We start from the raw sequence: 20,429 nt of genomic DNA on the forward strand, positions 1-20,429 counted from the left end.
ATTTATCACCAACGCTTTATTGATCCATGGCTCTTGGATTTCGCTGGCACGTGTACATTGTGGTGAGCCGTCTTCATATTACAAATCTTCAGAACACATTGAACAGTAACGTCCCTGATTATTTTCAAATTTGTAGTAGGATAATATTACAAGATGTCGTCTCATCTCCAGCCTCCCTTGATCGCACGATTCGTTTCCCTGATGAGGAACCGGCGGCGGCGGCGGTAGCGTCTTGAAGGAGAGGCGGGCACAAGAAGTATCTGGCCCGCATCAAAGAAGGAGACCGGGTGCAAGGTCTGTCGAATGACACTGCTTACTCAGATGGGAGAGTCGCCTCCATCCAAGGGGTCCGATTTGGCTCCCCTATGTCATTCTAATTATAGGAATCGAGCAGGGAGCCAAATTAGAATCCAACTAATTCGATAAATTTGGCACTGGCTCTTGAGATCACTTTCCCCTTCAAAATCATGCAGGGAAGGTGCATCTTGTGCCTGCGGTTATTTAAAGAAGCTGTCTTGATGAGAGCTTCACAAGCTGATTAAAGTAACTAAGTGGCATTTGTTATGAATCCTCGTAGGACTACGGAGTCTTCTCAACCAGCTGAAGGGTGATGGAGCCTCAGCCGCAAAAAAGAAATGACAGTCCCTGAGATAAGGTCTCAGCCATGAAGCACGCCAGAGACTAGGTGATAGAGAGGCAGTGGCACCCATCTTCTGAACTTCAATACGATAGGCACTCATCCGAAAGGCTCATTTCCAAGGTGCCGGTCTCTAGGCTCAGAAATCAGTTAGTGTAGAGCAGCAGCGATGGCTACTGCTTACAGGTATTACTCTTCAGTCAACCTTCGCATGAGATAGGCCTCCGAAAAGAGGGCGCATGACTGCTTCCTTATTTTTCTTGCTATGCTTGCGAAGACGATTTCGTACCACCATCACAGGAACGGAAGATTTTGTAACAAGATAGTTAGAAAAGGAGCCAAGGATAACACTGCATACAATGTCAGCCTGTTGGGATCTCTCGCTGCCGTCAAGTCGTTTGAAGAAAGACTTACCCTCTCAGGGCTCTCCTTCCCCTGCCCCCCAAGATCACCAAGGTTGGCGAGATAAAATCGATAACCTCTGTCATCAGGTGCTTCGGGCTCTCACAATATATAACCTCGACAACAACCTTGACTTGAAGGTTTGTCTTCCTTAGGAGCTTCACCACTCTATCCGTCATGTCCTGCACTGCTCTATGCCGCTCTTTTTCTCCCTCTGTTCGTGGGTCGTCTGCACCCATGTTCTTCGGAGTAGCTCCCAGTTCTTGGTCAGCACAAAAGATCACAAGCAGAGTATCACCGTCGCGGAGGACTGTCCCCACAGTCCATTCTAAAGCATGAGTAGCCTCATCACTTAGATCGTCAGCGACCATGTATTTTCGGACCCGGCGCCGGCCATTCTGTGCCTCCTGCTCCATCTGGGCAAAATCCCCACGATAGACGGTACGTACACAACGACGAAACGCAGGCGTAGATACGATTGGGGTCATGTTGACCAAAAGCTTCTGTGCACGTTTGATATCGTCGAGATCAGCTTCTATATCAGAATCAATCGTCCTCCCTTCATCGAAGTTTGTGTGCGGATGAACAGCAGGTATCGCGAGTGGATCAACCTGGAAGGACTCATTAATTATCGGCTCTTTTAACTCTGCCCTCCTGTCCATCCACGCGCTGATGAAGGAAGTCATCTTCAAGTCGTTCGAATGTCCATCATATCGCATCACACCTTTCCAATGCGGTGGTCGCTCTTCTTCCATGAATCCCCACTCGGTTCCACCGGAGGTGACCCGGGTGGTTTCCCACGCTGGATCGATGAAGTTTGTAACCTCGGTCCTCTGAATCATCTCATATATCACAAATTGCACACTCGGGTCTGCGTTGTATGGCTCGGCGGGTGCCCTGCCGTCCAGCCTTGAATACGCAATTGATTCTTGGTCCGTCGTCTCTGATACTCTGGGAGGAGGATCAGAGAATATTGGCCTGGGAAGGTCATCTGATCCGACGTCGGACTCCTCACTCGGTCTCTTCTTCTTCTTGTTGGGCTGACTTTGATCGTCATGATCCCATTCTACTTCGTTGCTAGACACAGCACTGCCGTGGCTAGAACGGTCCCATGGCAGCGATATCATAGCCAGTGATTGAAGATGAGTTCCGACGTGCTTCTGTAAGGCTTGTTTTTGGTGGGGTTTTTAAAAATGGCTGACTTATGCGGGGTCACTGTACCATACGTCGTCCAGGACCATGAAAAGGAATGCGATGGTTCCGTATACGAAAGAGAAAGAATTGGCAAACCTCGCCAAACCTGGTCTCAACGCGGTACTGGTCATATCATTGCATTCTCTCTAAAGCGCTTACTCCACATCGTCATTTACAACATCCACAGCCCTACCATCCTCTCCCTCTCCCTCTCCGTCCCTCACATCCTCCCACTCCCATTTATTCTCCTCATCGTTCCCACCACCAACTTCATCCTCGAATAGCGCGCCCTTATTAAAATCCTCCTCCTTGAAACCCCCTTCCTTACCCCTCCTCTTAATCCTCACAAGCCTATACGCAAACACAAAACCTCCATCTCCCTCCCCTTCTCCTTCCCCTCCCATCTCCCAACTAACACCATCCTTCACCTCCCTCTTCACCTCCCCCTTAGGTCCCACCCCAACCGGCACACCCCCTACAACCATCCCATCAACACCCACCTTCACCTTCCCCCCTATCCCCTTAACCCCACTACTAACCCCCTCACTCCAGCCCCTCGCAACCTTAATCCCCACAACCATAAAAACCCCCTTCCCAAACCCCATCCTCTCCATAAACCTCCTCACTTTTCCCCCCTTCAACACCTCCCCAATAAATTCCTCCCCAGGAGAAAACCACCTCGTCTCCAACTCCTTTACCCTATACTCCGTTTTCGTCTCTCTCTTCACATCGCCCTCGATATCGGCGCTGATCCCGAGGATGCTGGCTAAGAAACTGGTCCATACGCCGCCCGAGTAGGAGGAGAGCGAGGACCGCGTTGCGCTCCAGTTCTTTTGCGAGGACGTGTAGATTTGGGATGCGGGGATGGATACCGGGAGCGGGTTGGCGGTTAGTGTTCGTTCGGGGGTCGAGGGTGATGTGATTATGGTCCCGAGAGTAAGGGGCCCGGTTGCGGGGATATGGAAGTTGGGGGCGAGGTGGTAGGATTTTTTGGGGTTGGCCATTTTTTTCTGTGCTTGTGTTTTGGGGCTGTTGTTTGTTGTTTGGGTTGGTTATGTGTGGGATTAGAGGGTGAGGCGGAGGGTGGTTTACGATTAGGAGTTGGAGAGGTGAGCGGAGTTCAGCTGAAAGAGGTGCATGAAGCGTCACATGATGAAGTGGGCTGCAGCCTGCAGGTACTGTTACGAGTTAGCACTGTGCAACACATAATAGAAGCTTGAAGTGCTGAATTGACTGCTAAATTGACTGCTAAATCGACTGCCATTGTACAGTGGGAGGTAGCTTGTATTTATAGGTCTTGAATCACATGGTGTAATTCAGAACTTGATCCCAATTCAGTTCCCTGTAGACCTGAATCCCTCGATGTCCCTGATAACTGAACCACATAATTCAGACTTTGCAAACGGGTATTACTTTGTAGCGCTATATATCTTTAAGATCTGCCAGAATTATGTCACATACAGTCGTCTCCTTGTACTTCCTCTTATCCAAGAAATCCCAAGGAACTATATAATCATATCCCCCTCTTTTCCTCTTCGCCATCTGCCTAAAGACAGTGCTCATACCCGCAGATGATCTCAATTTGCTTAACATACCCGCCTCTCGGTTTACAAACTCAGGCTCTAATTTGGGCAACGCAAGTTTCACATAATCCAGAACGATGGCTGCAATACCAGCTGCAATGGGAGTTGCCGTCGACGTACCTGACTTGCGGACTTCTTCTCCTTCCCCTAAATGGGGTGGCCAGCATGATTTGACAGCCTGTCCAAGAACGGCAAAATTATCGCTGCGAGGGGATTCGGTTGGCGTGAAATCACACCTGTTCCCGAGGCTATCCGTAGCGTAAATGCAGATAACTTGGGGAAGTCTTGCTGGCCAAGCAATGTTGCTGTTTCCACCCTGATTCGATGCTGCAGCTAGCATGATGACCTTCTTGTCATCTGCAAACCGAATAGCTTCATCGATAATCGCAACAGACTGGTCGAAGCCGAACGACATAGAGATGACATCGACCTCCCATTCCTTGACTGCATGTTTGATAGCCTAGAGACCTGTTAGTTGAGTAGAAGATCACCAAGACACGAGTAGCATTACATTTGCGATCCTGTTATGGATCACCTCAGCCATGATACTTCCCCTACTTTCTTTGCGGTCTTTGAAAATCCTGGCCACGAAGATATCGGCTTCTGGGGCGACTTGAAGAAGTAATGCTGCGCCATGAGTACCGTGACCATCTAGATCTCTGTCGCCTCTCTGTAGGAAAGTATCGCAATCGTCATCAGCCACCCAGCTTTTCTGCTCGCGTATTCGATCCTCATAGGCCCAGGATCCTTCCCCAGGTAGCTCAATACCAGTGTCGAGAATTGCTATCCTTACTCTTCCAGGCCGAGGAAATACCTTACACACCGCCGAGTGATTCGAATTCCTGGCCCTTTGTATTAAAGGGTGAACCCTGTCTTGTAAATCGATGAACCATTTGTCGGCTCGTATGGACCTGCATATTTTCAGCGATGTACGACGTAATCAAATCAATCGAAAGCTGTGACATACATTTGGTCACTAACAGTTCCTTTCCCCTCACTGTCATCGTAGAGGCACACTTGAAAACCTAGTTTTCCAGATGTCTCTGCGGCTACCAGACTTCTCGTATCAGGTTTCTGCATCATAGATGCGTCGTCGGCTTGGTGCGATATCTGAGCAGAATGTGAGAGCACTTGTCTCTTTTGTGGCTTTGGGATGTTTTGATGAAGAACAGTGGGAGGGAGAGCATCCAGTTTCTCCACAGATATCCCGAAAACCTTTTCCAAGGCGTCCTCTAACGGTTTTACAATGAATTCGAATATTTGCTGTCGGAAGGCCGGGTCATCGAAGGATGCGTTTCGACCAAATTCATCAATGAATGTTTTGTCGTCCAGGCAAGCGTCCACGGCATTGATAAAATCGATGGAACTGTCATTCTTACACTCCTCCAACATTTCCATAGCAACCGTACGATCAGCATCAACATTGAATCCTTCTGCGTTGTTGGGGCTGTCCGAGGGTCTCTGATCTTCAATTGGCCGACCCAACTCGATCTCCAATAGCAGGATTCCAAGTGCCAAGATACCGGGGTATGGATGAATTCGAAAGCTTACATCCTCTTCCTCGCTACCTTGTTCTAGAGGCTTACATTGCGTCGAGAGATAGGGTCTGGTCAAATCCGGCAGATCTTGGCTCTTAGCCTGATAGAAGCATATATGTGTCTTGTTCCAATCTTTCAGCAACCATGGGCCTTTGTAGAAGTGCAGGAGGCCATTTGCCAGGATTACTTGGAGAATAAACTTATCCCTCTTCTTGGCACGATCAAAGGATCGAGAATCCAGGTTCAAAAATTCCCCCAAAGACACTGGCTGTTTGGTTTGTATGTTTTCAATAGCAGAGATCGGACTTAGACGCCACAAGTTATCCTCTTCAACTAGAAGCTTTAGTCGGTAGGAAGGCCGCGCCGAAATAGAGTCGACCAGTTCGCAAATGCCCTCGACCCGCCATCGGTCTTCTGCTTTGATGATTTGGGCACGGGATAGCTCTTTCTGAGGCAGGGAAAACGTGACGCCTTTGGTCTTGACTTGTTTGGAGGTAACCCCAGCGGCTTTTCGTCTGAAGATACGACACGGGTCAGGAAAGCTCGGCAACAACAATGAAATTCAACTAACATACTTCTTTCTTGGAACAAGCAGAATCTCACTCTCTTGCCATTTTGTTGCGGTATCAGAAGCACAGCAAAACGCCATTTCGAAGCGAGCATCGCTGGAACTGCCTCGATGAGTCGCCAAGCGCAACTTCGTTGCCGTATGGGGGTTATGGCCGGTGCATTTCCAGTTTTGAGTGACAATGTTGTAGAGTAAAGTGGCGCTATCTCTGATCTGGGAGGTGGGGAGATTGGAAGACACCGTCTGAGCAGCGTCCCTGGCTGGCTTGGCTCGGAAGGTTTGCTTTGGCTGTCGCGCTGCAGCTTTGGCCGCCAGGCCGGCCAGCTCTTGGTTGCACTTTGTGAGGCGATTGACCATGTGGGTGCGATCATCCTTTCTTCTGTGAGCCAGGTGTATCATTTCCTGCAGCTCCTCCACTTTGAGGTCTGCACCCTCGGCACGAGCCGCTTGGACTTGACGTTGCAAATTACGCAGCTTGCCGTGCTTCGTTCGGATTAACCCAGGTCGTAGCTGGTGTTGTTCGCCCTGCCATATCCATATGTTAGAATAAGAACAACGCGATCACTTAGTGTCAAAAGGGTGAAGCGGCGGTCTCTTCTCAGACGAGACGCGGCTGAGGGGTTTCGTACCAGAGGCTTGACAAAACGACTCTCAAGGACATCCAGCGCGCGGTTCAGCGTGCGCTCGACAGGCTCTGGAATGTCAAGATTGCGATCCCACGAGGACAACGTCTCGTCGAGACTTTTGAACTCGACGTGGAGCTTCGTGTAGAATGCTTCTTTCTCCAATGGCCGGCGCGCCGCGATCGCCGCCGCACTGTTGTCGGTGAAGGTGGTCGCGAGTTTCAGGAACTCTGGAACCACAGCCGACATGAGCAACAGCAGCTCTTGGTTCGGAGCCATTATATATTGTCGTTGCCGTTGCCGGCAGTTCTGCAAGCGCGCGTGCTTTGGCTTGTCGATGGGGTTGAAGAGGATGGGACGAGGACTGATGCCATTCAGCTCCGAGGGTCTGGGGCTGGCACCCAGAGGAGGACTGCGCTCGCACAGTGAGTGGGCAGAGATTCGAACTAGGACACCAGCAGAAGGCAAAGCGGGGGCAAGAAAAACACCGAGATAATATGCTGCTTTTTGGAACGATGAGATTGTTTTTACAGTGCGCAGCGACAGCGATGAGTAGAGGGGCCAGAATAATATATTCAGCATATATTGTACTGTATAGCAGATTTGTGCGTTTCATTATACCCTAACTTTGCGGGCCGACTCAGCAGTGATACCCAACACACCCACCCGCTTCTCTTCTCACACCTCACATGACCAACCAACCGTTCACAATCACATATATATCCCAACCCCGACCGTCTGGACACGCACCTCCCAACCCTCCCCGCTCTCCTCCTTTGCTTCGATATCACTTCTTTCTAAGACCACGCCGCACTCTTCTCCCGCCCCTGTCTGCATGCCGGCCCTGCAGTTGAAATGGCCACAGCCGCCATCGATGCCGGTGCCGCCTTGCAAACGCCCGACGGTGCCACCATTGCCGACTCAGCAGCAACTTGCGTGGGCACCTTCAACGCGTTCCTGACCGGTAATGTCCTCCCGGCCGACGGAGGCGATGCAGAATCATCAGCGTGGGCGGAAGAGCAGATGGCAAGATTCAGCATCTGGGCCGCCAATCTGGGCGTCTTTGCTCGTGGCCACGCTTCGGCCGACTACCGGCTTCGAGATTCGGACGAGGTTTGCAGCTTGATACTACAGTAAGGAGGATCAGGCTCTTTGAATTCTGTGTTCCCTACTCCTGATACATGCTCGCTTCCTCTCGTTTACTCCTGGCACATCCCAATCCGACTTTCTTTACTCCTTTTGCTCCTGAGACATACCTCATTAAGCCAGTACTGAACCCCGATCTTCTAGGCTGCTCGATGCTCTGCGGGAGAATCTTCTGTGCAGTAAGTACTAAGTGGAGAGGCCCTCCGCTGCCTCCAGCTCCCCAACTCTCAGGGGCTGCCTCCCGACTCCAAACCGTAACCTTAGACTCCGGCTGCTGACCTCGTGCGCTCTAGCCGTCACCAGTTCAGTTGTTCAGGACGAAGAAGAAACGGGTAACAGTAACAGTGGCAGCGACGCCAGCGAGGGCCACTCTCCTGCATTGTCCACTTCTTCCTTCACCTTTTCCTCTCTGTCCTCAAACAAAGCTTCAGTCGAGGATGCGATTCCCACCTCGGTCCTGGAAGCCCGTACTGAGGTAGAAGATGCAATTTGTCGGCTGAACAGACTGTCGGCCTCGATCCGGAAATCCGGCGCACAGTTTCGAGATGCAAAAGCTGTTGCTTTTGTTGATGAAGACGATCAAGGCAATAACTGGACTGATTTCTATGCACACCTCTCGGTTTTGGTCATAAAGCAGAAGTTTCCAGATGCCTGCGAGGAACTCCAGAAACGTCTGGCTAACTCCCTCGCACGACGACGCAATCAGCTTGCGTATCGCCGAAGACACCAGCGCAAGCTCACACGGCGTTCCACGGATGAGCGTCCTCTCCTGGGAGCTTTCCACCAAGATCGAAGCAGACCAATAGAAGCGACTATCCCAACTCGGCCAGAAATCAAAAGACAATTTCTCTCAAACACATCCGCCTCCCTTTTCGATCCGAAGCGCTTCATCAATCGACCTCAGTCAACGACCTCGAAAGCCCCTTCTACGGCTATGCTTGGAACGCCGTCTCAAGTCGCGATCTTGAACTTCCCGGCAGAGCCTAAATTAGATCGGAGTGGATTTTTCGAGTGCCCTTACTGCTTTATTATCTGTCCTGCAAAAGAAGCTCGTGGAACGTATTGGAAGTGAGTCGTTCTATAAAATATACTACTCGTCCTATAAATTCGTCTCTTGTAGAATATTCTCCTGACTGGATATCCAGGCATCATGTCATGAAAGATCTTGCTCCTTATGTCTGCCTTTTTGGCAACTGCAAGAATCCGCAAGAATACTTTCAAACCTTCTCAGATTGGATAACGCACAGTCAGAATGAGCACGTACCGCTGCATTGGGACTGCATGGCACCTATTCATGAGCCAGTATCATTCGACGACCAAGACTTGTATATGGAGCACATGAAACTCGCACATCCCGGAACATTTGCCAATTCGCAGCTTCCAGCCTTGGCACAATTGAGCGCGCGTGCCGAATCCCGTTTATTTACTATTTGTCCTCTCTGCAATAACCTCCCAGAAGACCTAGTCGATAAAGGTTCCGGTCTAGAGGTACGAGAAAATCAAGGTGCTTTGCAGAAACACATCGCTCAGCACTTACAATCTTTGGCTTTGGTATCTCTTTCATGGCTTGATGATTCCAAAAGTGATGCGTCTAGCAAAAGGGACAGTGACCTGGTGATGGAAGATGATGGTGAGTCGTTGAAGTTCGACGATCCTCCAGATGAACAGACTGTACCGAGTTCTCATCTCGATCCGGACTGGAAGGGGAAAGTGCCTGTTGCAGATGATATTGGAGTCGACCAATCGTGGGAATCTAGCCGAACGAGCGAAGAAGCGGCCTTGGAGTGGTGGTTCATACTAAACCCATCAACGGACCTGAACCCCGATCACACGAAAGACAAAACCCTAGAAACTTTTGTGGCTGCCTTTTTAAAGTCGACAGCGACAGAATCCACATCTCAGAGGGGGATATTCAGCTCATTGTTTCCACAGAATCCGAACATGATTCAGCGCCAGGCTCATCAGGTACCGCACGGCGACGCATACTCGGTGGCAGACGGCGATAATCGAAACCGCGGAGCACAAGTCGGGAACGTAGCCGCACACGCAGCAGAACACAAGCAGGAGAAAGGCACCAAGGTCGACAAGGAAGAACTCGCGCGGATAGTGGCGGAAGAGAACGAGAGCAAAGGAAAGCTGCCAAGATACCCGGGACTGGAAAGATGGCACCTTATCGAGAAGATGGGAGACGGCGCTTTCAGCAATGTCTATAGAGCACGAGATCTGGACGGTACGGCTGGAGAAGTGGCTATCAAAGTCGTGCGCAAGTTCGAGATGAACTCTCAGCAGGTGAGTGTCTGGCACGACAGAGTCACCCTTTCCTTGGTCATATTTGATTGTGTCTTCTTTTGGAATCTTTGCCAGCATTGGTGGTGTCTTAGGGAGATGCTCACCTTCATCCGGACTTCACAAAGCAACCCAAGGTTGTGGAGGTGCGCATAATATTTCTTATGGAGGAGAGTCATGGTTGGTTCTAACAGTTACTGACGTTTAGCACAGAGGGCGAATATCTTGAAGGAAGTTCAGATTATGCGTCAGCTCGATCATCCTAATATCGTCAAGCTGGTTGATTTTTCCGAATCGAGACAGTACTACTATATCATACTAGAGTTGGCACCAGGAGGAGAATTGTTCCATCAAATTGTTCGTCTCACATACTTCAGCGAGGATCTATCGCGACACGTCATTACACAGGTCGCAGATGCATTAGAGTATTTGCATGAGACGTGTGGAGTTGTCCACAGGTACGTTCTCTTGATGTTTTACTTTTTGGCCATCTACTGACGTCATTGTAGAGATATTAAGCTTGAAAACTTATTATTCTCACCAATTCCTGTCATACCAACAAAGCATCCAAAGCCCAAGGCTCCCGAGGACGAAGACAAGGTCGATGAGGGAGAGTTCATCAAGGGTGTGGGGGCTGGTGGAATTGGGAAGATCAAGATTGCTGACTTTGGTCTGAGTAAGGTTGTGTGGGACAACCAAACCATGACGCCTTGTGGGACCGTTGGTTACACTGCACCGGAAATCGTCAAGGATGAGCGTTACTCGAAGAGCGTCGACATGTGGGCATTGGGATGTGTGTTGTACACATTGCTCTGCGGTTTCCCGCCATTCTACGATGAGAGTATCCAGGTTCTTACCGAGAAGGTCGCCAGAGGTCAATACACATTCCTGTCACCGTGGTGGGATGACATTTCGAAGCCAGCTCAGGATCTTGTCTCGCATCTCCTTACCGTTGATCCTGCCAAGCGATATACTATCAAACAATTCTTAGCTCATCCGTGGATCAAAGGTACCGAGGAACCAACATACGCTGCTCTCGATGCTCCACCACTCGCCACCCCAGCTGTTGAGAGACAAAAGCAACTTGGCGGCACCCTCAAGGTGTTCGACCCAACTCTTCTCGAATCACCAGGTGCAGGTAAGCGCATGGATTTCAGAAGTCCAGGCGCAGTCAATCTACGTGAAGTCTTCGACGTCGGCTACGCAGTCCACAGACAAGAAGAGGAAGCAAAGCGTCGCAAGAACTTCAAGCAAGGTTTCCGAGGCGCCGCAGCAGCCAACGGTCTCAACCCAATCGATGACGACGATTTCCTCGAAGAAGACGAAGATGAAGAAGATTCTGCCATTCCGTCCAAGGTCCCTAAGGCTAGAGATGCGGATGTGCATCAGGTTGAGCAAAGCTTACGGAACACAAATCTGAATGCTGCAGCAGCTGCGAGAGTACCGCAGCAGAAGGGCTACGGTCAACATAGTCCGGCAGTCACGGCGGCGGCGAAGCAACAGGTTAGGAATCGCAAGGGGGCTTTTGAACTCAACCTCGAAGGCGCGACATTGTTGGGCAGAAGACACTAGAAGGGTCCGAGTGGGTTGAGGGAGACGACTGTTGCGCAATGAAGTGAGGACATGGCTGACCTGCAAGAAACAAACGAACAGTCATACGACAGTCACACTCCCAGGAGAGAAGGTTGGGTAAGACATGGGAAGGCGACGTGGGTATGAGTAGTACTGGGGATGATACACGTCAATGTGCGATGACTTTATTGAAACCTGCAATGCGTCTTCTCATTTTCTGGCGTTGGGCGATTCATTCGTTGGTCTGGTCTGGGTCTCTGTGAGTTTGTTGATTGACCAGAGACGATGACTGAGACACATGGATATTGCGCTGCATTTGTAGATTGAGATGAGACTGAGGACGAGTGAAGATCATATAGGGACGGACGTGTTGGCTGGCTGGCGGAAAATAATTTCGAAGCAGCCTTAGCGGCAGTAGCATTTGCCCGGGCCTGCTTAATTAGATCAAGAAATGTGGCCTGTGGCTGTGTAAATTCTCGAATATTCTTTTCTGAATGCGGCTCGCTCCAGGAGACTTTTGCGGCGAGGCTTGGCAGCGCCTTGGTGGTCGCGGCAATCGGCCACCAAAGGCCGTCAGCGAATCTCCTGCCAGCGCGACAAGAAGTACCAAATATCTTTTTGCTCAGATTTTCATTGGTACCCGTTGTTTTCCATGTACCACGACCCTGGTATCCATCAAAGATCCACCCCCCCTTCGAATATACAAGCTTCCAACCATCTAAGAATCTCCGTCAGCTCTTGATTTCGTCCGCAGAATCAGAATCGTCCTTTTCGCAGTCAGCTCTGCTCAAAAAAATGGCAGGAAGATTCAGTCATCTTCCGTCTGCAACTATGGATATCAGCTGTGATATCGTATTATCTAGTGAGACATCGTTCTTATTTTCCGCAATTGAATATTGACCAAAATTAAGCAGATAAACTCGAAGACAAAACACTGCGGCTTTAATATAATATATCGAGAAGAGATAAAATATACGCGAGTTATGGAAATATTCTTCATCGGCTAATCGAAGGACGCTACGAAAGGGGGCTCGAGAACCATTGCATCGAATAGCCCATAATACTCGAGGAGGAGTATTCTAAGTCGCTTTGAAGCATGGAGGAGCCGCGATCTCAATGGCGCTCGACAAAAGGCGTGATAGACAATTTTCGGAGAAGGAAAATCACCTTTATGGAAAAGGCAGACGAGCTAAGGAGCGAGTTTGGCTATAACATTTACGTTTTGGGACGGAGAAACGGAAAACTCTTTAATTACATATCTAGAGATAGACCTTCCTGGCCGCTCAGCTTAACAGAAGTCGTGAGTGGCTTTCTTTTAATCCAAGGCCTATAATCTAAAAATTTATAGGATCAGAGTTATCCTAGGGCAGAAAGATATACACCGGCTAGCTTCTTAAAACGAGGCACCAAATCTCTGCTCTATAAAGACCGGAAGGGACAAGACAATCCTATAGTAAGGATTGAGGACTTTCAGACTAGGGATATAACAGGTACTAGGAGATAGATTGGCTCTTCAGGTTTGAGGACTTAATACTTATTAGAGAAGCGGAGGATCTACTAGATAGAAAGTTGTTTGGTCTGCGCTATAGATATATTGGATAAATATCGAGGTCAATTGGACTATCTTAGTACGGGTCACAATCTATTAACGGTTTTTGGGATTGATTGATTAATTAATTTATTTATTCATACTCGGTTCCAGCGGTCCGTAGGACTGCTATGCCGGAGTAGCCCAGCTTTGGCACCCGTTGCCGAACTACGTCTACATTTATAAACGCACCTCACTTCATCACCCGAAAGTAACCAGCAACCTCCTCTGCTGGGCGGACTGGTTCCCATCTATGTCTATATACATATCCGTGTCAAGGAGTGCTTTGTGTCTTCTTCATGTGTATGGCTCATTGGCAGCCGCTTCTGCTGTCCTTCTTGTGTCATTGAACCTTCGGTCTCCCCCTGCTACCGCTAAACATTCATTCAACTCCCTCCCTCCCATAAATCTTCAAATTCGTGACTTCTCCCAAACCCATCATCATAGTGTCCTCAAGGTGAAGTGCAAATACGGACCAAAATATTCGCAAATCTGGATAGTTGAGTGTATGCCGGCTCATGCCTCAACCTGCTCTGTGTATAGTGATTCTGCTGTGATGCTGACAGTTCTATCGGAAAACGTAGACTGCTCGTATGGGCAAGGCACTCGTAGTCTGCAGTGGCGCTAAGAGAGGCGTGGGGGGAGCGCATCGTAGCTTCTGTTCTATATATGGTAATAGATAAAGTTGCTGTATACAAGATCGAGATCGTAGCGACATCATCGGGGGGAGACTAATCGACTAATAGTATGGGCATCACTTTTAGCCTGATATTGAGAGGCGGGGCAAGTTCCTCTCCGTGTTCTGTGTGTGATAATAAGTCGTGCGTCGAGATCGTATAGTCCGGTTATCGTCACTAGCTTGAAGATTTTGGGAGATTTGGATATTGAGTGAGGCTTCGGGTCTCTAGTGAAACGTACTGCAAATGCTATGTACTATTGGCAATAGTACCGCGGTCTCAGGTTCCTATATTACTACTGAGTGTGAAGCCTATCCCGTAAAAGGAGAAGGGCCATTTCTCGTAGTTATCGTGGTACGAAGATTGCGGCATAAAGTGACGGGATTACAGGGCATTTACGTTCGCATAGGGGTGTTAGCGGACTCCAGGGTGTGGCTTAAGGTACTGCGCCTGCTATAAGCCTTGTAACTCTAGGCCTGAACCCCTAAAACAAGGGCTGTGAGACATTTCCAAGGTGGTGGAAAATCTTCAAGGGTTATGGTGTTGCTGGCGGAGCAACCGTAGCGCTCGGGCGCTGTGAGAGAGCTATTATAGGACCCTTTAGCGAGTATGCCCCTGTAAGTACAGGGGATATGCCTTCTAAAGGTGTGGTACCCCTTGTTTATAGTTTATAGCGTGCTTATAGGAGAGTAGCCTGGAAATATAGGGGACTTTAGTGGGTGAGTGTAGTAGAAAGTGGCCTGAAAGTGGACTTGCGGTGCAAATGCCCTGTAATCCCGTCACTTTATGCCGCAATCTTCGTATTGTTTTCGGTACAGTGCTTGGTGGAAGTGACAGGTGTCCCTTTAGATCGATCAGAACGGGCGCTCGCTAGGCTAGGCATGCCAAAAGGAAAATGCCTAGCCCAAGAGGCTAGTTCTGACCCTTCTGAGGGACTTTCGAGATGCTTTGAGGTATGCTTTCCAAAAATTTAATTCGTGCTTTTTGTAATGTTTTTTTTTTAACGGTTTTTGGGAACCCAAAATAGCGTTTCGTTTTCAGCGTTACCTGACCTAACTCACGTGCTACCCATAATTACTAGGTCCGGAACCCAGATACTGGCCGGGATTAAACGTAATATCTGCAGAAATTTTATATAAATATGTTTTGATTTTTGATTTTTGTTATATATTATAATACTCTAGGGAAAATTCTCCTAACGGAGGCTTCTCCTTAAGTTTACAAGGAAATTAAACCATACAAAAAACGTCTCGTTTAAATTAATTAAAAAGCCTTATAAATACTATAACATAATAGCCTTTCTAATTAATATTACCTTTATTCTTGGAGACATTCCTTAATTCTTATAATATATAGGCTTTAACTAGAAATTCCCAAGGATTACTAAGCCTTTTTTAGTAGGGTAAGATTAAACTACCTTGCGATTCTATATTTAGAACGCTTTGGGAACCTCCCTATAATATTCAAGTTTGGAGAGCAAAAGATAAGAGGAAATAAGACTCCTTTATAGGTAAGTAATTATAAAAATCCTGAAAATATACTAACCAGAATAAAATACCCACTTTACTAGTAGGATTCACTTCTTTAAACTAATAAATATAATATATTAGTACTCTAGTAATAATATTACTGCCTCTTTCTTACCGAGTACTTTCTATATTCTCGTTAGTATTAGTATTTATATCTCTATTATAGATAATAAGCTAAAGAGAATCTGGTTCCGGTTCAGAAAACTCCTATATTTAGAATATTATAACCGTTTTTAAGCCGCTTATAAGGCAAGTCTTATAAAAGACAGAAAAATAGACTATATTACCTTAAATAAGGTCTTAGAATATTTGCTTGCTTTTATAAATACGGGCTCTTTCTCTTATCTATCTTAACTTCTAAAACAGGCATTTTCCCAGACTCGTAAAACTATAATATAATATATTAATATTCCTATTACTGCCTCTTAATAAAAAAAACTTAGATTATATTTGGAAAGAGTATAAGTATTATATAACTAAGATTAAGGGTAATATCTTAGCTTTAGAAGCTATTAACTTTAATTATTTCTTTAAGTATATTAAGAACTTACTAGATTAAGTTAATTTCTTAGAGAAAAAAGTAATATATAAAATACTTTATAAGATTATATTTAAACTAATAGATTAAGACTTAGAATAATATATTAATCTCCTAATTAGAGCTAGAATAAACCCCTTTTAATAAAAGTATCTTAGATAATATTTAGAAAAAATATATATTATATATAATTAAGGCTAATAATAATGCCTTTACTTTAGATACTAGCGAGTTTAAAACTCTTCTTAGGCTTATTAAGAAACTATTAGACCAAGTTAACTTTCTAGAAAAGAAGATTTATTATAATATACTAACCTCCCTATTAGAGCTAGGATAAACTTCTCTTAATAAAAGCGACTTGAATAGTATTTGGAAAGACTATATATTATATATAGTTAAGGTTAATAATAATTATATAGCTTTAAATAGTAGTAACTTTTATAATTTTCTTGAGTTTACTAAGAAGTTACTAGATTAGATTAACTAGCTAGAGACAAAAATAGTATACTAACTTCTCTATTATATAATATTTAACTAATAGATCTAATAGGTTAAAGAGTTATCTAATAAGTAATCTAGATTATAGTTTTCTCCTAAAGCTCAAAAGTAATAATAGTAATTAAAGGTAAATAAGCTTAAAAAGTCAGTTATACTACTAGCTAAAATAGTAGCTATACTAGTAAAAACTAACTAAGATATTAGGAAGAAGTAATATTAGTACTAAGTTAACTTATTTCCAGAATTATATAAAGACAATTTACGGAATTAGCTCCGTTTATAATAGTTATAGATAAGACTAGAGAAAAAGCTGCCCTTTTACTCTTTATTAGACTATTTATATATTCCTAAAAAATAATTTGAAGTTCTTTTAGGCTCTGGAACTAGCCTAATAAATAATTATATTATCTATATCTTATATATTCTTTATTTAAGTTATTTATTATATTATAATATATTTTTGGGTTTTTAAATACTAGATATTAAAGAATTATATTAGTAATAGCAAAAACTTACCAGGAATTAATAAGACTTGTCTGGATACTCGAATATTATATATACTATATTCCGTTCTCTATCTATAATAATAAAATAAATAAAAAGTAAATAGAAATAAAAAGAAAATTTGTAAAAAATAATTCTATTAATTTAGAATTCTTTATATTATATTATATTAAAAATTTAACTATGGGTTATAATTTTCGAGTATCTGGATAAGCCTTTTCTACTCTAGTAAACCAGAAAGTATACTAATTAAACTATAATACTTTTTTTGCGTTATTTTTATAAAGGTTTATTAATATAGTAAGAGATTTTCTAAACCCCTTATGAATTACTATCTCCCTATAAATATAACTATAGATATAAATCGATTTATAAGAAAACACTTTACGGAAAAATAAATAAGATACTATAAATATTAAGAATCTCTATTTTCTTACTATTATAGATGCCCTATTATTATATTATCTTTATTTATTATACGAATATAAGGATATAAGCAAATTACTATTATAAAGAAATAGCTTTATAGAATTAAATATTAAAATAAATAATATATTATTAAAACTTACTATACTTAAAAGTCATATAATATATATATAAGTACTATCTCAAAAATAAGATAATTAATATTATAGGGTCTGGCTAGCCTATATTTCGAATTCTCTTAATAATACTATTATAAAAGTTTCTAGGTATAGATACCTATTAAGAACCGGTTACGGGCTAGAAATAAACTTAGTACTATTAGTATAGTAATATTATAGAAAAGTAGTATTAGAAAATAGTAAAGAAAGAATTCATACTCTAATAATAAGTACTAGAATTCCGTAAATATGGGCCAAAATTACTAAAATTATACCTAAAATTACTTACTTTATAGACTTATTATAAAAGATTTTATTAGTAACTTTTTATAAAAATTAGTATTTGGATTAAAATAGCTTAGTTCTTGAATTTATATAACTCAGATTTATAAGAGATTTATTTAATATTAATATTCGAAAATCAAGTACTAAATTTAGTAGCAAAATTTAATTTTTATAAATAACTCTTAAATATTAAGTCTTAGAAGAAAGTTTTTAATATAAAAGTTATTCTTCTTATTTAGATATATATATATATATAATATTAGAATATATTATAGTATAATATTATTGAGTTATAAAGCTATAAAAAGAATAATTTTTGGTATATTCTTACTTAAATTTAGGGAATATATACGGAATTCTGGTACTTATTATTACTCTAAATATTATTCTAAGTCTATAATTATATAATTCTCGTCCCCTATAGGAAATCATGACCTGTAACGAGCCTGTTTAGACAGGTCTGTATTTTTAGGGTCTTTTATAAAGCAAATAACTACTAAAGCAAATTTTTTAGATTCTAAATTTATAATACTATTTTTATTAATATATAAGAATAATGAAATTTAACTATTTCTCTCCTATACTACCCCATTTTATAAGGCAATAGTTTATAGTTATTTAATAATATTTAATTAAAGTAGTTAACTTGTTTTAGTAAGGCTAGAAAATATTACTAAAACTATAGAACTATTAGTATAGGAAATATAGAAATCAGAACCGACTTAGTAATAATAATATTTCCCTTAGTACCAGACCTTATAACTAAATAGTACCTATTCTATTTAATACTATAGCAGGAAAAGGTAATTATAAATAAATACTATAAAGGCTTAATTAAGATTAATTATAGATAATATTTCTCGTAATGGAAACGCCTTTATTAAAATTCAATAAATTTCTATAATAATAGGGCTAATTACTTATATTACTCGTATTACTCGTATCTTTAGTATTAGAATTACTTTTACTTAACCTTTTCAAGAATAGGTTACTTCAAGCGTATTTAATATATTTCTATCTATTTACTTAGTATCTGTAATAAAAGATAGTTTAAAATATATTAAAAAGAACTTATTTTATTTAGAGAAAGTTTATTTATATTCTCTAGAGCTTATATAATAAAGAGGTAGCGAAGTACTTAATTACCTCTCGAAGTAAGAGGCGCCTATATAAATATAAAGTTACCTTTGACTTAGAGTCTAAGGGAATTATTGAGAATAAAGAGAACCCGTATGAAAATTATCGAAAACGTAAAAGAAAGCCAGATTAAAGTCAATGCCTTAATACCGTATTTAAAAGTTTTTATAACTATATTATAAAGGATATTCGGGGATTAATTCAAGACTATTAGTACGATTTCAAAGCCGGATTATTAGAGATTATTAGGTCCTAGCTTATAGGTAACTAGCCGCTCTATACTATTCGTCTTAACTAGTATCTTGCTCTATATGAAATAATAAGAGAGGACGAGCTTCGCTAGCTCTGGAAAGTACTAGTATTAATTCGAAATCTATAATTATATAAGGATTATCTTAATAAGTGCGGTTATATTATAAAAGAGAAGTACGAGTCTTAAAAAGCTCGTAATAAATACCTTAGATACCTCTATTACGGTCGGAATCGGGATAAGAAAGAGAAAAAAGAAGCTAGGAAGGCTTTAAGTAAGTAACTATATTATAGAAGGAGATAGTAGATCTTTATTAATGCTTTAACTCTTAGGTTTCTATTAGTATATAGTTGAAGTTTTATAATAAAGGTAATATAAGTATTTATATACTTATAATAATATTCTAGGCAATTCTAATATAATAATAGCTATAGAACTTCTTATATAATAGCAGATCTATAGACCCTTGCAAGTCAGATTAAAGACTTAAGGATTTATAGAATATATAATATATTAAAGTTATCTAGTAAGTAGTTACTTTATACTCATTATTTAGATAAGTAAACTAATAGGAATTCTGTACTTATAGTAGTAAAGTAATGTTTAAGATAATATAATTGCAAAATAGACTATAGTAATAATTATAAAATATATACTAAAATATTTCGTTTACTTTTCTTAAGTTATTATTGCCCTCTAAGGCTCCTATATATATATACCGTATAACCTTCTTGCTTTGCGTCTCTTATTTCTTTATAGGACTTGCGAATATATTATTTTTTTAATTTTTTTTATATGCTATACTCGTTGTATTCTAACCTTATTAATAATTATGCCTGCTATTATGTTTTTGGCCAAGGGATTCAGAACGAGAGGAGAAGAGGTTACTTTAAAGAAATAGGCTCTGAAATTCGCAGGATTTATAGGTCTAAGGATAAGTAAATATATCTTTTGAGTATAATACTTTACTTATATAAGGTTAATATAATAGCGGATTTGTAATAAATAGTATATGCGTGAGAATAATACTAGTCTAGTATATATATCTAACTTTTCTTTTATTTATAAGCTATAAAAGTACAGGTAGATATTATAGGCTTTATAAGGCTTCGTAATTAGTACTAGTAAGAAAAGCTGCCTGTTAGTTAGATTATCTCTAATACAGATTACAATCTATAAACTCCTCTTATTTAGATACTCTAGACTGAGGCGTCTTGCCTAATGAAAGCTGTGTTTGTATTTCTTGTTTATACTTCTTATCTCGAGCAGTGCCTTTTGACTGATTTCCTA

General features: G+C 42.5%; 6 protein-coding genes across 6 annotated transcripts; 3 read left to right on the forward strand and 3 right to left on the reverse strand.

Annotated features, from left to right (window-relative positions):
• Nucleotides 1-833: 833 nt before the first annotated feature.
• On the reverse strand, nucleotides 834-1,701 carry K444DRAFT_604806 (adenine nucleotide alpha hydrolases-like protein; the record flags this gene model as incomplete). Its single annotated transcript, XM_024878826.1, has 2 exons — nucleotides 834-987; nucleotides 1,052-1,701. 2 exons carry the CDS (start codon nucleotides 1,699-1,701, stop codon nucleotides 834-836), a joined length of 804 nt encoding a protein of 267 aa, XP_024726755.1.
• A 576-nt stretch (nucleotides 1,702-2,277) lies between these two features.
• K444DRAFT_284457 (uncharacterized protein) lies at nucleotides 2,278-3,418 on the reverse strand. Its single transcript, XM_024871601.1, has one exon. It carries the CDS (start codon nucleotides 3,235-3,237, stop codon nucleotides 2,389-2,391), a length of 849 nt encoding a protein of 282 aa, XP_024726756.1. The 5' UTR covers nucleotides 3,238-3,418; the 3' UTR covers nucleotides 2,278-2,388.
• A 205-nt stretch (nucleotides 3,419-3,623) lies between these two features.
• Nucleotides 3,624-7,139, reverse strand: K444DRAFT_622464 (subtilisin-like protein). The gene is made up of 5 exons (XM_024882106.1): nucleotides 6,552-7,139; nucleotides 5,930-6,447; nucleotides 4,784-5,869; nucleotides 4,328-4,727; nucleotides 3,624-4,276 (listed from the first exon to the last, which is right to left on the reverse strand). The coding sequence occupies exons 1-5, from the start codon at nucleotides 6,822-6,824 to the stop codon at nucleotides 3,656-3,658; spliced, it is 2,898 nt and encodes a 965-aa protein (XP_024726757.1). The 5' UTR covers nucleotides 6,825-7,139; the 3' UTR covers nucleotides 3,624-3,655.
• Nucleotides 7,140-7,245: 106 nt separating this feature from the next.
• On the forward strand, nucleotides 7,246-8,060 carry K444DRAFT_622465 (uncharacterized protein). Its single transcript, XM_024882107.1, has one exon. The coding sequence runs from the start codon at nucleotides 7,401-7,403 to the stop codon at nucleotides 7,680-7,682; it is 282 nt and encodes a 93-aa protein (XP_024726758.1). The 5' UTR covers nucleotides 7,246-7,400; the 3' UTR covers nucleotides 7,683-8,060.
• A 1,572-nt stretch (nucleotides 8,061-9,632) lies between these two features.
• On the forward strand, nucleotides 9,633-11,549 carry K444DRAFT_648744 (Pkinase-domain-containing protein; the record flags this gene model as incomplete). The annotated part of the gene is made up of 3 exons (XM_024885497.1): nucleotides 9,633-9,980; nucleotides 10,191-10,435; nucleotides 10,487-11,549. 3 exons carry the CDS (start codon nucleotides 9,633-9,635, stop codon nucleotides 11,547-11,549), a joined length of 1,656 nt encoding a protein of 551 aa, XP_024726759.1.
• Nucleotides 11,550-12,563: 1,014 nt separating this feature from the next.
• K444DRAFT_604812 (uncharacterized protein) lies at nucleotides 12,564-13,053 on the forward strand (the record flags this gene model as incomplete). The annotated part of the gene is made up of 2 exons (XM_024878827.1): nucleotides 12,564-12,849; nucleotides 12,898-13,053. The coding sequence occupies exons 1-2, from the start codon at nucleotides 12,646-12,648 to the stop codon at nucleotides 13,051-13,053; spliced, it is 360 nt and encodes a 119-aa protein (XP_024726760.1). The 5' UTR covers nucleotides 12,564-12,645.
• Nucleotides 13,054-20,429: the final 7,376 nt, after the last annotated feature.

This window comes from Hyaloscypha bicolor (assembly GCF_002865645.1).
Source record: "Hyaloscypha bicolor E unplaced genomic scaffold K444scaffold_189, whole genome shotgun sequence".
In the NCBI taxonomy this organism is placed as follows: domain Eukaryota; kingdom Fungi; phylum Ascomycota; class Leotiomycetes; order Helotiales; family Hyaloscyphaceae; genus Hyaloscypha; species Hyaloscypha bicolor.

Excerpts from the sequence above, each read along its gene's own strand:
- K444DRAFT_284457 (XM_024871601.1), bottom strand. The coding sequence starts at position 3,237 with ATGGCCAACCCCAAAAAATCCTACCACCTCGCCCCCAACTTCCATATC.
- K444DRAFT_622464 (XM_024882106.1), bottom strand. The coding sequence starts at position 6,824 with ATGGCTCCGAACCAAGAGCTGCTGTTGCTCATGTCGGCTGTGGTTCCA. Across the intron at positions 5,870-5,929 it reads CTGCTTGTTCCAAGAAAGAA|ACGAAAAGCCGCTGGGGTTA; the intron begins GTATGTTAGTTG and ends TCGTATCTTCAG. Across the intron at positions 4,728-4,783 it reads GGAACTGTTAGTGACCAAAT|GTCCATACGAGCCGACAAAT; the intron begins GTATGTCACAGC and ends GAAAATATGCAG.
- K444DRAFT_622465 (XM_024882107.1), top strand. The coding sequence starts at position 7,401 with ATGGCCACAGCCGCCATCGATGCCGGTGCCGCCTTGCAAACGCCCGAC.